The sequence below is a fragment of the Camellia sinensis genome, chromosome 15 (genome assembly GCF_055761805.1).
Source record: "Camellia sinensis isolate YWXY chromosome 15, ASM5576180v1, whole genome shotgun sequence".
In the NCBI taxonomy this organism is placed as follows: Eukaryota; Viridiplantae; Streptophyta; class Magnoliopsida; order Ericales; family Theaceae; genus Camellia; species Camellia sinensis.
In genome coordinates this window covers 118,076,428-118,094,122 of record NC_138975.1, presented here as the reverse complement: position 1 = coordinate 118,094,122, position 17,695 = coordinate 118,076,428, and the positions used below count along the sequence as shown (strand labels likewise).

Sequence of the window (17,695 nt, the reverse complement as noted above, 5' to 3'; positions counted from 1 at the left end):
AACATACAAAATGCTTATGCAAGTCCCACTGTAGTGAATTGGGCAGTTATGTATGCATACCAAAATTAAGATCACTGGTGTTTATGTTTATTAGTTGTAACTACGTGTTAAAATAGGAATTAATATCGGAGATTGATGTCAACTGTAAATTGCCTTTACTAAGTATAAATAAAAAGTCGAGAATAAATTTGAGTAGTTTTTCTTTCATTTCTATGAGATATGTACGTTTGAGAGGTTCTCACTCAGTTGGATGTGAGTTTCTTCCTCAATGGAAGCGAGTTTCTTATAGGTTTTTTCCTTGGAGCAGAGAATTGCATTTCTGTGTAAGAAACATCAACCAAGAAGGAATTTTTTGCTACTAAGAGTGAAAAACTCAATAACTTAAGCTAAAAATGCCGATTTTACCTTTGATGAGGGCAAGCTTCCATCTCTACAATGAAAGTTTTTGATGAAAAGTATTTACATCATATTTAATTTTTAATATTTTTTTACTATTTTAATATAAAATTCAAAATTCTAATGCCTCAACTCAATGCGTTGAGGGTTACGTCTCTCTTCACAAGGGAAAAAAATGCCTCACGCTACGCATTTGCCTTTAAAAACTTTTGTAATTAGTAGTAAGAGGTGCCAAAAGGAGAAATGTTGGCAGTAGTCGTTGGAATTTATGGTTTTATAGGCTTAGTTTGAGCCAACTTTGAGCCCAAATTTGAGTGGGGCCCACACGTCTTTTGGGGTGGGTCCAAAAAGGTGACGTGTTCCTTGCTGCATGGCAAGTCACACGATGAAGACGGTTCGTGAAAACCATTTATGAGTGAATGGAAAGTTGACGTCGTTTTTGAGTTCGTCAAATGGACAATTAAAGAGTCAACAGTGGGTTTCCTTGAAATGTTAGTCCCATATTGAAACTTTAAGTGAGCTTATGTGGGTATATAAGCTCTAGGTAAACAAACTTGGATTGGGCCCCAAGGGGGGCATCCCAAGTTTGTAAAAGGGAGAAGTTATGGACAAAATGGGCTTTGGCCCAAACCACCACACACGCGCATGTGCCGTGCCACGGCGAGGGTATGGGTCTGGTTGGTCCTTATATTAATTTTTTGGACAAAAATTCTTGCGGGAAAATTATTTTTTCTGAATAAAATTAATTCAAATTTTGCGCCAAATTTGAATTCAATTTTCGGTCCACAATAGTGCCTCCTCCGGTTCAGCAGGTTCAAAGAGACCGGTCCAATTTCCAGCAGACAGATTCAAACAATTCGCACCTGTTTTGGTTTTTATCAGACCTGTTCGGTTCAAATTGTATTTGTTCAGGTTGATTGCACCTGTTCAATTCAAAATCATATCTGTCCGAACAGGCACCACTTGCTTATAAATATTGGATCATTCCAGCAGTGTTCTTCATCTAGAAAAATATGTTCCCTTCCCGTTTTTGGTCTCTCTTTGCATTATTCTTCATACTAGTTTTAGAGAAATTTTTGGGAGTATAAAACACAAGTTTTAGTTTGCTAAAACAGATTGTTTTTAGTGCTAATACAATCTGTGTTAGATCATTGTATTCTAGGAGATAGACGTCATTTTTCCGTAAGCACCTGAGTAAGGCAAATTGTCTTAAGGATAGAGTGTTACACACTCTACTTAATCAATTTTTGTACTTATACATTTCGGTACATAAATTCTGCAAGTAATTTATTTTTGTTTGTTTGATTTGTTTCAAGTTATTTTGTTTTACACAGAAGATTCTTCCAACAGTAGTTTCCAAAAATTTTCAGGGTCTGAGGTTGGGAACTTATAACACATAACATCAGCAGCCTCCAGGTAGTTCAACACAAAGTGAAACACAATTTCATTTTCCAAAGGAGCCATTGAATCAATATGTCCTTGAAAAATGGTAGGGGATAATTGCTAAAGAAAATTATTAGAGAATATCAATGAAGGAACACAATCATACAAAAATGATTGGTGGTGAGGTAAACAAGTTCAACTAGCAAGCAATAGATTCCCAACAAAGGAACAATCATACAAGAATGAATTTGTGGTGAGGGAGACAGAAAAATCCTTCTTTAGTTTTTTTTTTTTGTGTCTTTTTTAGTGTCCGTGAGTTTGGGGTGGGGTGTTGCTTTTTCAATGAGAATGACAAGTCTAGAAATTGCAAAGCTAGAAAATGTGAATTGCTCAATGAGAATGACAAGTCCTCAAATCTATCACTTAGTACAATAATCTGTTAGGGGCAGAAATAAAATGACATTGAATAGGCAATAACATGGCTGTCAAGAAAATAAATTTAAAAAAAAAAAAACAAACAAAACAAAAACAAAAACAAAAAAGGCTGCTACCCACAAGGTATATGTGACTGCCTTTGAACTAAATGAAGGGAAACTATGAAGAATACGTTGCGAATGGGATTTATACCACATCCACCAATGTGAATGGAAGCACACAGTGCAAACACCAAAGAGAAAAACAATTAGACACAGATTTTTGTGGTTCGGCACCAATTGCCAACATCCATGGAAGAGAGATTCCACCATGAATAAAAAATAGATAATACATGTGAGACGGTCAACACACTCAAAACCCATATCACTACTAGAACCCCATGGTCAAGAGTAGTTGAGCCCTTGATCACTCCAGTGCCTTCACGGTATTTTTTGTCATCCCTTACATCTCTATTTTTTTTTTTTGGGGTGAATACATCTCTATTTTATCATCCTCTTAATCTTGCTAAAACATATAGTCTCCATAGCTATTTATAATAGTCTATCCACAAAAAAACTAGTTCCCTAAAATTAAGTAACCAAAACCTACACATTGGGTTCTCCAATAGATTCCAGACTCTACTATCCTAACCCAAATACATGTTTAAACTAACCTAACAAATGTATGGGACCTACATTTATAACATGGGTGGACTTATCCTAACAGAATATTAATAGAAGTTACTACATTAATCAAGTAAAATATTATGTAGCCAAGACATTACATATATAAAAAATAATTAGAAGGAAAATAATGATGCTGAAAAGTAGAAAAGGGAAATAAAAGAAAGGACTAATCATGAGTCAGAAGAATATCAATGAAACCACATTGGAATGGAGATGAAGATAATGGTTGGGGAAAAAAAAAAAAAAACAGTAACAATGCTCCCAGGAGCACAATATGCCATGACTTACTTTTTTGCTCAGTTGAGTTTGATTATTTGATTGACTTGGGTGAGTTGATTGGCTCCTTCGCAGCCAGATGCTACCAAAAGACATCAATGCTTCCAAGAGGAAGACTGGACCAATCCTTGCCAATCCTTAGATCTCCCAGGTGATTGTGGATTCCATTCATGGTGCTACCAATTCTCTGTTTCATTCCTGTCCCTTTGGATAGAATGGTTTGGCACCTACTTACCAAATAGGATCTGCATCTTCAGGAACAACTGCAGGAGTTTTTGTTCTCTATGATGAGATAAACAAAAAAGGTTTGAGCAGACATCTTGTATGAAAGAGATGCAACTCTAAGCTCTAGAGTGTATACTTCCTTAAAAAAACTACAAAGTTCAATGAGTATCAATCTAAGAAGCATGGACACTACTAAGAATGTAACGTGCCGTGTCCGACACTCACCGAACACCTAAGTAGCACAGGTGCGGGTACTGGTATGCTGATACGGCAAAACCTTAAAAAAAAAAAAAAAAAAAGGATACGGGTACAGCTGGAGTACGTCAACAAAATTTTTATTTTTCATAATTTATAGTTTGAGATTCAACCTACAAATCAAAGTTTAATACCAAAACTAAAAGGCGAAATTACAAAACCAAAAGAGAAATCACAATTCAACAATACCAATATTAAAGAAAAGTCTATAAGCTATTTTAACGCCATTATATATGAGAAATTACAAAACAAAGTTTCATTTCAAAAGCAAACTAAGAAAAATTTGGAAACTTAAAACATCAATTTACACTTTCATCAACTTCATCATTGAATACTATATCTTTCATCTTTAACACATCAAGTAAAAGATTTGCAATTTCAAGTAAATCATAACTCTCTAATAAATTAAATGTATCACCACCAATGTCCGATAGCTTGGTGTACCCCCGATATACCCATTATGTACCTACGAACCCGGTAAGTATTTCAAGTACCCGATATGCATGCAACCCTAACGGTAAGCGTACTAATACCCTGTAAATACCTGGTATGAGTAAGGCAATATTTTTAGAGTACCCTTGCTTTATAGCCGGACACTTTCCAACACTTAGACACTCATGAAACATATTATGAGTTTGAGTAAATAACTTGGAATATAATGATACAACAAAAATTAAGTAAATTTATACCTATTCTCCTCCTTTATACTTCAAAAATGAATATATTTGACTTAAATATTCATATATATGACATAATAATTATTTATCATTATATATGACATATGTTTGATAAATAAATAAATTATATATTTTGTAGAAGTCCTAAACGTGTCGTGTCCTACATTTTTTGAAAATTTACATGTCGGTGCATAAATGTCGAGTCACGGTTCGTGCTTCTTAGGTATCAATAATGGAGTGAAGGTAATTAAACCCCTCAGCAAAATATACAAATTCATCCATTCAAGCACCAAAAGGAAGCTTAATCCTTAAAAAAGTTTGTCTATGTTAACTTACAAAAAAGGGGAGCTCCCTAGAGTCACCATCTTCAATTAGTTGACAGATCTACTAGATGATTTGCCAACCAAATAAAATAGAAACAACTCAACGTGAAAAGGTGCACTAAACCACAAAGAATGTTGCATTTGCTTTAACTGCTCAATACAAAGTGAAATATATCTCAATAATTAAAACATGTAGTAAAATCTATCTCACAACAGATCGAAGGCCAAACCTCTGAACTTTCTTCAGAACCATTGTACCTCACAACAAATTGTGATGCAGGATCCACATCGTCATTCAGAAATGCCTCCAACATGTTTTTTGGCTTTTTTTTCCTCAATTTTAATACTATCTTCGGTAGCATTCCTTTTGTAACGTACAATAATTAACTGTGGTACATCTGTTATATCCCTCCTAGGCCCACATGTTTCGTAGCTGTTCTCCGTTTGAGTGTGGAAAAACAATATCGCTGGAGAAGAGAAATTAAGTGACTAATACAGTTGCAAAAGATCATTTGTTAAATGTTCCGGCATAGAATAGTCCATCATGATCATTATTAATTAAAATATTATAATCCATAATTAGTAAGCACACATACTTCTACATGAAAAATAAAAAATAACAGATGATCCAAATGGTTCTAGAAATAACAATGGAGAGATAGAAAGATCATTCCTTCAACTAAATAAAGCAGAAGCAAACAACCTCAAATCATATGTACAATGCTGCTGCAATGACATCTTACACAATAACTATTGGAGTTTATGAATAATTTTCACTTTGCAATATAATACTACATGCCTCACATACGCTACTTGGTGAACTTAGTTTAATTTTTATTATATAACACCTTCTGTGAGAGGAATCACATTCTGTTTCCTACAATAAATAGCTTGACCTACAGAATAGCATTATTTGTATAGTTGGAGAGGAATCACATTCTTTGTACATATGGCTTGATCACAGAAATTCATTCTATGTACTTTCTACACTTCTTTGTATTTCAGTCTTTGAGATGAATCAAATTTTCCTGTACATATAGCTCGATCCACGGAACAGAGTCAACCAACAAGAGTACAAAATTTTTTGTGAGAGATAACCTCCAAAGTTTTTAAAATGACCAAGAATCATAATGAAAAGCTTTTGCCTTACTTTGGCTTATTTTATGAATTGCTTTTGAGTTTTTTTGTTTTTCGATTTTTTTTGGGGGGGAGGGGTGTTCTTTGATGAATTTTTTTCATATTTTAGTCTTTTTTTTTTTTTAAACTTTTTAGATGCGTCTAATCTAGATGCACTTAAAAATAAAATATTTGTAAAAAAAATCTGAAATTGTCTTTAATCAACTTTTTTCAGATTTTTTTATAAATATTTTAAATTTTAAGTGCATCTATATTCGGTAGATCTAAAAAAATTAAAAAATTTAAAACTAAATATATGAAGAAAAAAATTTGCTAAAGACAAAAAATAAAACAAAACAAAAAACTCAAAAAACATTATTGAGTTCCAAAAGTTGGTTTGAACTCAAATAGGATAACAATGAATGATGAATATTGGCCATGCCTCACATGGAGAACATAATCTAATACACCAAACAATTGAGGTGTACATGCTTTGCACTAGACAGGCCATGGCGAAATATGTATTTACCAAAGCTTGTAAATGTGAATGGGTAAGTTTTTAAAATGACCAAGAATCAACACAAGCACTTCAAATTTCAAATTTTTATCTTTAGTGAGAAGAAGTTATTTAAAATTAAATATGAATGTATAAATACTTTTCTGTTCAAGGTGTTGTTGAACATTTCATTACAGAATAGGAAACTTGCTGTCATCGAAGATGAACTTGACATTCTTAGTTTCAATTATTGAACTTCTTACTCGAGTCTTAACCTTATATTTTTTTCTTGGTTTTTTTCCTGAAATATGATTGTTACAAAAGAGGTTCTTATTTTTTATGTTTAAATTTAAACTAGGTATTAGATCATCAAAAAAAAAAAAAACTAGGTATTATAATAAGCTTAATAACAACCCAAGACAAGCTCCCCATATACGTACTGTTACATAGACTCAGGTATAAGTATCGGGTGCGGGTGTGTATCCAAGTGTCAGACTTTCATAAATTTAAATCTTAGGATACATATCCAAAATTGGATATGGGTACGGAAACACGTCATATGTACATATATATTGCATATTGTATGATACTCTCAGATGAGATGTTGTAATTGTGTAGAAATATAGTAGAAATTAAATAGGATATAGGAAATATATGAAATTTCTATATCTAATTCATGTGAGAGGCTAAAAATATTGCCTTACTAACAAATGTCAGTTTTTTCTTCATGTATTGTCACAAATTAAAGGATCTAAGTGTTTAAATTGGGTATGAGTGTCGGACAAATATCCCACACCCTTACCCATGCCATATCCAGTGGCCATGTAACACAACTCCTCATATTTATGTTCAAAACGAGTACAAGGTGCACATGAGTTGCACGCTGCAAACTGTGATGTGCAAGTCTTTTGAGAGTTTCGCCCAAAAATTAAAAAAAATAAACCTCAATGCATTTTACCTTAGCCTCGCCTCGAAATGAGCCTCAATACATCTTTTAAATACATAATATATCTATATAAACATGACATATTGTAGGATTTGTGGCTCAAATCATACATTGACTTTCTAAGATTAATAATGCATATTTTGAAAGATTATTAAAAAGTAATTGAATTTTTTTTAAAAAAAATTTAAAGGAAAAGAAAAAGAAGAGCCATAAAAATGAGAATTACATCTTAAAATTCCAAATCAGTGACAGGCCTCTCTAATCTTCTCAAAAAACCATATTCATATGTCAAAAGATTTATGATAGCAATCGGATTCTTGGACATTTCCAAAAGTTTTAAGTAGAAATTCTCAGTTGCTTACAACACGAGAGTATAGCGCATAAGGAAGTTGTGACCATGTTTTTTGATATCCTGTGTTAGGTTTTATTCTTGGCAATCCCGTTTGACAAAACTTCTTTTAGTTGTAATTTTATTCGATCTTTTATTTTAGTGAGACTATGAGTGTTTAGATGTGAATCCAACCCGAATTGTGCCTTGCAGGGGAGTTAGTGTTGTGAATTCTTTCAGGTTTGCCACTTTGCTGACTATGTCGGGGATCAAGCTGCCCGATTAGCTCGCGGGGGTCAAGAAGGCAGCGCCCAGGCGAGGTCGAGGGGCAGCGCCCCCGAAGCAAAAAGCAAAATTGTAATTGAAGTTGCTTGACCGATCAAGCAGAGAATCCTTGGTTCCAGAAGTTTGAGCTGTCTGCAAAAGTACTGGAAGTTGTGTTTTTGCGCTCGAGTGGCACTTCTTGCCCTCGAACGTAGATCCGTGTTCTGAAACACGCATTTTAGTCAGTCTGCTCAAGCGGTCATTCTTGCGCTCGAGCGAAGATCGCGGTTCTGTTTTCTATAAATCTACAGTTTGCTCCGATTTTAGGTTACGGCTTCCAGATCTTCTTCTTGGATATTAAGGTTTATATCTGGAGCTGCTTTGCTAGTTTCTTTGATGTTTGTTTGAGTATTAACTGGTGGTTTGAGAAGTATACATCAAAGGATTGTTTGTTTTATTCAATACAAAAGAGAGTTATTCTTCGGTGGATTCCGTGGAATTCGGGACGGAAGCTTTGGTGGATTCTGGAGTGGCTCATCGTCGTGATTCGACATCGGTGTTGTGGATTCAACGTTGGGTAAGACAATTCTGAGGCGAAGACGGGGCTGGAAGAGGCACACAAGGGTCAGTTCGATTCGGGCGTGGATTCGCTATGTAATTGAGAGTACACTTGTGTAATTCCTTTATGTCTTCTTAGTGAATTGTTTTGTGGTTCTTGCCCGTGGTTTTTTTATCACAATTGGAGGCACTCCAATTGTGATTTTTCCACGTAATATCGTTGTGTCGATGTGTCTTTGATTGTTTGATTGGGGTTGATATTTACTGGTTAAAATTGATACATAATCACAAATCAATATCTAAGGGATTTCTAGATTTTCACCCTGCATTTGCATGGCCAAAGTTCACGTGTGGTTTTAGCATTTTATGTTTCAGAATTAATCCTGCTATTAGATTGAATGATTTATAATGTGAATAATTTCACATTATTTTATGGCAGTATAACACTGTCAAAATTTGTAACAGCAATAATCACTGGCCACCTTTTCCAAGTTAGGCCACCATTTGGATTAAGATACTGGCACTTTGGCAAAAATCTTCCAATGCCAATAGTGATCCCAACTAAGTTCGACAGAGAATAAAATTTCAGAAAAAATTGCTACCAAGTACCATACACATCACATACATGACCCTCAAATTAATTAATCCATTCACTACGACAAATGTGAATTGAACTACAACTAAACTTTGAAAACATTGACATGCCTGACAAACAAAAGGTGACACTTGTTGGGGTTCCCCATCAAGCCAGGTAAATATCAACTGCTTTTCCTTCAGTGCAACAGCCGCTAGCGATGATGGCTGATCTTTATCAACTGTAGACAGTGCTTCTTGGATCCTGTGCATAGTCTTTATCATAGTAATTTACTCCATTTAGTAAACTAGAAGAATATACTAGCATTTGGGCATGCATACATGAATCTTTCTGTCATATTCAATGCCAAATTTTGAATGAGTACACTTTCTGTGTCACAACTTCGAATGAACATCAGGATCTTTGGCAGGATTCAACAAATAAAGTTCTTTCACATTCTGTGTTTTCTTTCTAACCGCTTTCTCTACTATTTTTTTTTTTTTTTTTAAGTTTCCTTTTCTATTCTTTCTTAGGTAGTTGTCTATATTAATTTATGAAAATTTGTCTTCAAAGTTTAGAAACATGAGCTGATATCACTAGACAATGATTTCCCAACAAAGTAGCTAAATCATTTCTAGGAAATAACTACCAAGTAGGGATTTAATTTAACATAACAAGCAGGCCAAACAAACTACTGCATGCATTTTGTTGAGTTCTGGGCTTGATCTTCCCGCTAGATTAACACAGTACCAAATCGCTGTTTCATTTCCAGCATGAGAATAGCCACAGGCATCACAACCCAGCTCCATGGACGTCACACTTCTCAATTGTGGAAGCTCTAAAAATAAGAAACAGAGATTCACAAAATCTTAGAATGTATAATCCGGGTTGTGTTATACATGTATATGTAAATATATCCCAACAGGTATGTATTATAGGCATAGGAATATAGACATAGTTATATCTTCATATAACTTCAAAGCTATGTTACATGCACTTGGAAACGGGTATCAGGTGCCTGCATGTGCTGAACTATCAAGTTCATCAAACCTTTTATGTCCAAGGACAGCAGAACACAGCTAGATTCATATACTCTCAAGGGGATGCCGCCCATGTTTTACGCTATAAAAACCAAAAAAATAAAAAACAACTCCTATACATCAATATATTCAAATTTCTCAACAAAATTCAAAAAAGGATTCAATGAAGGCTCAACACCCCTCGACCTCGAGATCCAATTGTAAAAGATGGTTAGAATTTTAATCTTTAAAACAAAAATGGAAGTCTTAAGACTCTTTTCTTTTCTTGTTTTTGATAATAAGCAAACTTTATTGAAAAAACATCAAGACGATGCAAAGAATATAAAACTAAAAGCAAGCAAAAAACATATACAAGAGTAAAGCAAAAACAACTACGGAATCAAGTCCTCTACGAAGTCAACAAAAGTTAGCACATCCGAGTCTGCTAATAACGATATCCAGCCATGCAACACAGTGAACAAACATTGTTCCAACCATGTCACCAAACGCGTCTCCCCCAAAAAAACTCACCTATTACGCTCCAACCAAACCAGCCACATCAAACAATGGCCAGCAAGCTTCCATGCCTTCCGACATCTCTTCCCAACCCTTCCCCCAGCCTAACTCTGTAACACTGCCATCACTGACCATGGTTGAACCCGAGGAAAACCGAAAATAGCAACAATAAACATCCAAAGACGTGAAGCAACTGAATAACAAGTAAGTGATCCACCGTCCCCGCATACCCACTGCACATGCAACACCAGTTCACTAAAATATGACCACGACGAATCAGATTATCAAAACTTCTTCTATTAAGCTCCCTTTAGATGTTCCAGGATAAAATGGGAGGTCCTAACCGCCAATCACCTCTTTTTTCTCTTTCCAACTTTGGCTACCCTCCAAGAAAGCAAAAGGTCCCAAACATTTGAAAAGAAGACTCCAACCACGTCAAACAAGACTAAAAATAAGGCCCAAATGTCCCAAAAGATGTGATCCCTCTCCCTTCTCACATAATCACTAACAACAACCCATCTATCAATTGCTATCTGTCAAGAGCTAGACAGGCCAGCTCTAACTCCTCTCCACAGCAAAGATGTCACCAAAACACAAACTTCACATGATGGTGAAAAACATACCCAACCTTCCTAATAACCTTTCAAAGGCCCACACCGATGCACGAAAACCTCCAAAGACATCCAATCACCCCGCCTACGAATTAGGATCATCTCCTTACTCTCTCTTCTTGCTTGCCTACTTGTAATGGTGGAGATGCATCTTAAAATGATCCAATGGTCTAGATCTGGCTTGTTTAATATCTTTATTGTTTAAAATAGCCAAATCTGAACCATTGAATTATGTGCATCTCTATTATTGCAAGTAGGGAGATAAGGAGAGAGAGTATGGAGAGAATCTGGACTCCCCGCCTACACCCATATTTTGCCAACATAAACCTTCTCCAAAATTTGTCTCTCTCACACACAAAACTCCATAACCACTTTTCCAAAAGTGCTTGCTTGAAGATCTTAAGACGTCAAATCCCCAACCACCCACTCAAATAAGGGAGCAAACCATATCAAATCAACCAAGTGGTTCAATATATCCCCCTAAGCATTGTGTCCCAATTGAGTGGAGTTGGCTACAAGAATTCTTTTGTTCTATTCCGCTCTGTCAAAGGCTATATGACCAGTTAAATTTAATAAATTCAATCATTTTTTTACTACAACATCACATGTCAGTTTAAATCTTCCCCTCCTAACGTTTTCATTTATGGTGATCATATCACTTTTACTTACTGTTTCATCTACAAATCTTTGTTGCACATAACAACCATCTTAATCAGCGTAGGGCTATCACCTTTTCAAAAACAGAAAATAAATATATATATATATATATATCAAACTTAACCTAAAATTAATTCATCCAAAAAACCAACAAGGAATTCCCTAAAACAATCGCCAAACTCCAATTAACTAAAGGAATCACTAAAACAATCACCCATTTTTTAATTCATGCACTCCAACCTCAAAATTTTTGTAACACCACTACATTCAAATACAACACAATATGCACAACGTTAAGGTTCAAACATTCATAAGTTGGGATCAAAAACCCTAATATTTGCACTGAGGTTAATAAACATTTCTACATTTTTTACTTGTCCTCCCTCCCTCCCTGGGAGCATGTTTTAAGTCAACCCGAAAATGTCAATATTTTTGCTAACAAATTTGTGACTTTCTCATTGTTTTAACTAGTATATTCATTTTCAAACTTTTTTATGGTATATCATAGCATTATTATTATTATTATTTTTATTTAAGGTAGCTAACATATTCTGACTAAAGCCAAGAATTTACATATATGTAAAAGGATTTAAGCAACACAAAACTGACTCCTTGGCAACCCTATGTCAGAATACGGATTGGAAATTTTGATGAGACTATCCTGTGTTATGCTCTTTCCTTTTTTATTGTGTATCCTCCATGTTTTTATAGTTTAATATATTAAAAAGGTTGTACTTATGCCTTGGTTCATGGGAACAAAGAATGCTTTGTCTAATCTCTCGTCCATGATAAACATAATCTCAACATAGAACAACTTACGAGCATTTAGTAGATCACAAAAGTAAACCAAATCAGCTAAAGGATATCTATAAGAATATTTGTATAATAGCACAGCCCATTGGAACCAATAAACACAACCTAGTCAGTTTCCCATTAACTCTCAAATGCAAACACAAGATGATCCCTCACAACAAGCAACTTTGCAGGATGCATTGCTGAGTCATTTATTCTACTATGTGGGAAGAACGGTGGACACTCTGCAGGCTTATGCTCCCATAAAATCTAAAGAAAAAGGGTTACTTTATAAGGAGGGCCACATTTGACAAAAGATTCTACCGCAAATTTACACAACACGGAAAAAAGGTTGCAACACAACATCTTATCAAATGAAAACAAAATCATAACCTGACAAGTTCTGTACAATTCGATTCATGTGAAGGAAATTATCAAGGAAGATTTCTACATAGGAAAACATGTACCGAGGAAAAACTTCATAGTCATAAACATTTGTACTTGTCAATCACATGAGGTTTACTTGCACATTAGAATCACTGTAACAAGCCATTTACACAATGGTTGCACTCACTCAAGTAATATGACCGAGCAAATTTTGTTATAGTGTCAAGGCCCTAGATTGTAAAACTTGATAAAGTAAAAACAAACAGCATTACCTTGATGTTTATTCTGTTCCATTATAGCTACAAACCATGAATTGTCCTGCAGATAATGTGCACTGCTTAGCTTGTTATGTACATACACATTATTTATGTTACAAAGAGTAGCAAGAAAGACTATGAAACAAAATAAAAAGAGAGACATACCATGGTACACAACATGTTTGATTCCATGTTCTTTCAAAAATACAATTGCAGGTGCAGATTCCACTCCAAACCTGTTGTTGATAATAAGAACTCTGTCAAGGTCATACATCATTTTGGGAAAAAAGGAACAAAAAGGTAGAAAAAGGAAAAGAAAAATTCAGAAAAGAAATGTAGATTAAACATGAAAAGCACTTGTCAAGGTCAAGACCTTCTCTTTCACCTTTAGCCCTATTTATTAACGGCATTTTCGCAATGTCAATTGCCATTGCCCGTACTCGTGGAACATCCAAAACCATACTATCAAAAAAACCCATACCAAGGAGATCCAAATCCAAATAAACCCTCAAAGCAAAAATGACTTCCATACTCCCTATGCTACAAAAATTTGAACAACTATCACGGATCTAATTTGGGTGAAAGAAACAAAGAGCTTTTTACACACACACAAAACTCCATAGCTTGATTGAAGATTTTAATATGCCAAATCCCAAACCACCCACTCAAATAAGGGAGCGAATCGTATCAAATCAACCAAGTGGTTAAATATATCCCCCAACCCACCCCAAAGAAAGTCCCTTCACAACTTTTTCAACCACTTAGCTACTAAGACTGGAATGGTAACCACCAAACCAAACCAAACCAAACTAAGCATTGTGTCCCAATTGAGTGAAGTCGGCTACATGAATTCTTTTGTTCTATAGATGACAAATTAAATTTAATAAATTCCAATCATTTTTTACTACAACATCACATGTCAGTTTAGATCTTCCGCTCTTAACGTTTTCATTTATGGTAATAATATCACTTACACTTTTACTTACTGTTACATCTACAAGTCTTTGTTGCACATAACAACCATCTTTATTAGCGTAAGGCTACCACCTTTTTAAAAATAGAAAATATATATATATATATATATATATCAAACTCAACCTAAATTATTTCATCCAAAAAATCAACAAGGAATTCCCTAAAACAATCGCCAAACTCCAATTAATTAAAAGAATCACTAAAACAGTCACCTACTTTTTAATTCATGCACTCCAACCTCAAAAATTTTATAACACCACTATTTTCAAATACAACACAATATGCACAACGTTAAGGTTCAAACATTCACAAGTGGGGATCAAAAACCCTGATATTTGCACTGAGGTTCATAAAAATTTCTACCTTTTATACTTGTGCTCCCTCCCTTCCTGGGAACGTGTTTTAAGCCAACCCAAAAATGTCAATATTTTTGCTAACAAATCTGACTTTCTCATTGTTTTAACAAGTATATTCATTTTCAACTTTTTTATGGTATATTGTAGCATAATTATTATTTTTTTATTTAAGGAAGCTAACATATTCTGACTAAAGCCAAGAATTTACATATATGTGAAGGGATTTAAGGAACACAAAACTGACTCCTTGGCAACCCTATGTCACAATGGTTGCACTCACTCAAGTAATATGACCGGGCAAATTTTGTTATAGTGTCAAGGCCCTAGATTATAGAACTTGATAAAGTAAAAACAAACAGCATTACCTTGATGTTTATTCTGTTCCATTATAGCTACAAACCATGAATTGTCCTGTAGATAATGTGCACTGCTTAGCTTGTTATGTACATACACATTATTTATGTCACAAAGAGTAGCAACAAAGACTATGAAACAAAGTAAAAAGAGAGACATACCATGGTACACAACATGTTTGATTCCATGTTCTTTCAAAAAAACAATTGCAGGTGCAGATTCCACTCCAAACCTGTTGCCGATAATAAGGACACCGTCAAGGTCACACACCATTTTGGGGAAAAAGAAACAAAAAAGTAGAAAAAGGAAAAGAAAATTTCAGAAAAGAAATGCAGATTAAAAATGAAAAGCAGTGTTGTCAGAATCTTAATGAAAAATATATGTATTGAGGATTCATATGATTCGTTCAACAAAAAGGATTCATATGATGGTGGATTGAATCGTGAGATACGTTTTGTATTGTATCGATTTCATATTGTATCACAATTTGACATGTATTTCATGATTAGATATCATATCAATACCTTCTCTTTCATTTCACCTTTAGCCCTATTTATTAACGGCATTTTCGCAATGTCAATTGCCATTGCCCGCACTCGTTGAACATCCAAAACCATATTATCAAAAAAAAAAAAAAAAAACCATACCAAGGAAGGAGACCCAAATCCAAGTAAACCCTCAAAGCAAAAATGACTCCCATTCAATACTCCCTCTGCTACAAAAATTTCAACAACTATCATGGATCTAATTCAGGTGAAAGAAACGAAGAGCTTTTTACACACACAGACCATTGGGATTTGAATTGGGGTTGGGGTTGAAACCCAAGATTTGAGCCGAAAGGCTTGTTTGGACTATGACCATATACCTCAGAACACACGAGTATGTTTATGCTACTCATCCAAACACGTCCTAAGGTGTGTCTGATTGCAAGCTGGGAACCAAACGAACCTTTTGTTTTTGGGTACCAAACGAACTAGCCTCAAGAAATTGGCCCAATTGAAAAAGCAAAATCCTTTTGTGTTATTTTCGGGACGAATTACAAACATTCTTTGTAATTTGAGGTTTATGTTATTTTGATTTTTAATTTTTTAATTATCATATATTTAATCCTAAATTTAGAATTTTATTTAAAATAAAGATAATCAAATATATTTTCTTTGTAAATGGTCTATTTTAAGAATAAAATTATCATATAACTTATTTTGTATTAGTTAACTTATATATTGTTTAAAATGTAATGATATTTTTTTAATGAATAATGCTGAAATTTTTTTAATTATAAAGTTCTGTTTGTTTTAATTTTTAGAATCTATTTTCAGAAAAAAAAAATTTAAGAAATTAAAAATTAATTTGGTAAAAAAATTTAAAACACATCATTTTTATATAATTTTATCTTTTGGGAGGATAGAAATGATTTTTTTAAATAATTTTTTTTAATATTTACTTTCATTAAATTAGTTTGAATTTTTTTAAAAGTCAAACATGGTGACAACTTTAATACTATTAGTAAACCAATTTATTAAGGGAAAATTGGTCTAGGGTCCCTCTCCCACTTTTCATAATGGAAGAGATCCACAAAATTATTTTTTAATGTCTAAGGTCCCTAAACATATCACAGAGAAATTTGACCTTACCAAATCAAAACTCATCTCTCTCTCTCTCTCTCTAAACTTCTCCATTCTCATACCTGTCCAGATCAACTCTTGTTCCTCACCCCTAACTTCATTCTCCAACCGATTGAGCTCCAGCTTCACCGTATCCGGCCTTCAATGGCGTCGCCGAGAAACAAACAGTCAGTAGGAGACTTCAATTTCTCGAAACCAGATCTAAGGTGCCTTCGTCACTTGTTGAACAGGGTATTTGGGTTCTTGTCTCCACATTGATGATGTGATTGTTGTTGTTGTCTAGGGTTTTGTGGTGGTTTTTCAACCATAATCAAACAGTCACTCTTAGTTATCTTATCTATGGTTGCAAACGTATATATATATATATATACATATATATATATATATATATATGATACATACATATATATATACAATGTCAGCACATATATATATATATATATCCAGTGTTGAATATAATATCTTCAGGTTCAGAGAAATTTGAATTTTCTCTGGATTCAACCCAGAGAAATTCAACCCAGAGAAAGTGATCCAGAGAAATTTGAATTTTCTCTGGATTCAACCAAGAGAAATTCAACCCAGAGAAAGTGATCCAGAGAAATTTGAATTTTCTCTGGATTCAACCAAGAGAAATTCAACCCAGAGAAAGTGATCCAGAGAAATTTGAATTTTCTCTGGATTCAACCCAGAGAAATTCAACCCAGAGAAAGTGATCCAGAGAAATTTGAATTTTCTCTGGATTCAACCCAGAGAAATTCATACCATTAAGTTTAAAGAAAATCTATCACAAACTCATAGAAGAACTATTAATTGCCCAACTATTGTAACATACAACACGTACATTCATGGGCTTTGTAGAGTTGGATGTGTTGAATTTGCTTTGAACCTCATTCTATGGATTTTTCAAATTTCTCTGGTTTTTAACTGAATTTTCTCTGGGTTAAAACCAGAGAAATTCTCTGGTTTTTGAACTAAATTTTCTCTGGGTTGGTCCAGAGAAATTCTTCCCAGAATTTCTCTGGACCAATTTTCTCTGGGACTGAAATTTCTCTGGATTGATGTTGAGGGACCTTAGACATCATGAAAATATTTGATGTCCTTTTTACTATAAAATCATAATATCAGGGACCTTAAAAAAAATACCCCATTTATTAAATCAAAAAATTCAAAATTCAAAATATTTCATATATTAAACATATTGATTACACATTAAAAACCCTATAACCATC

General features: G+C 34.2%; 1 protein-coding gene across 12 annotated transcripts in view; it reads right to left on the bottom strand.

The window, feature by feature from the left end:
- The window catches only part of LOC114268225 (uncharacterized), a 267,263-nt gene that overhangs the window by 105,471 nt on the left and 144,097 nt on the right, over window positions 1-17,695 (bottom strand). The window contains exons 1-6 of one of the 12 annotated variants that reach the window (XM_082910100.1): window positions 15,366-15,698; window positions 15,003-15,073; window positions 14,853-14,914; window positions 13,322-13,392; window positions 13,172-13,217; window positions 4,866-9,192 (exon numbers count right to left, since the gene is read on the bottom strand). In XM_082910100.1, the coding sequence (XP_082766226.1) occupies window positions 4,866-4,997 (132 nt within the window). In that variant the 5' untranslated portion in view covers window positions 4,998-9,192; window positions 13,172-13,217; window positions 13,322-13,392; ... (1 more) ...; window positions 15,003-15,073; window positions 15,366-15,698. Of the gene's footprint in view, window positions 1-4,865; window positions 9,193-13,171; window positions 13,218-13,321; window positions 13,393-13,513; window positions 13,761-14,852; window positions 14,915-15,002; window positions 15,074-15,365; window positions 15,699-17,695 lie in introns of those variants that run through there. The other 11 variants (XM_082910096.1, XM_082910097.1, XM_082910099.1 and 8 more) reach the window with 11 other exon arrangements.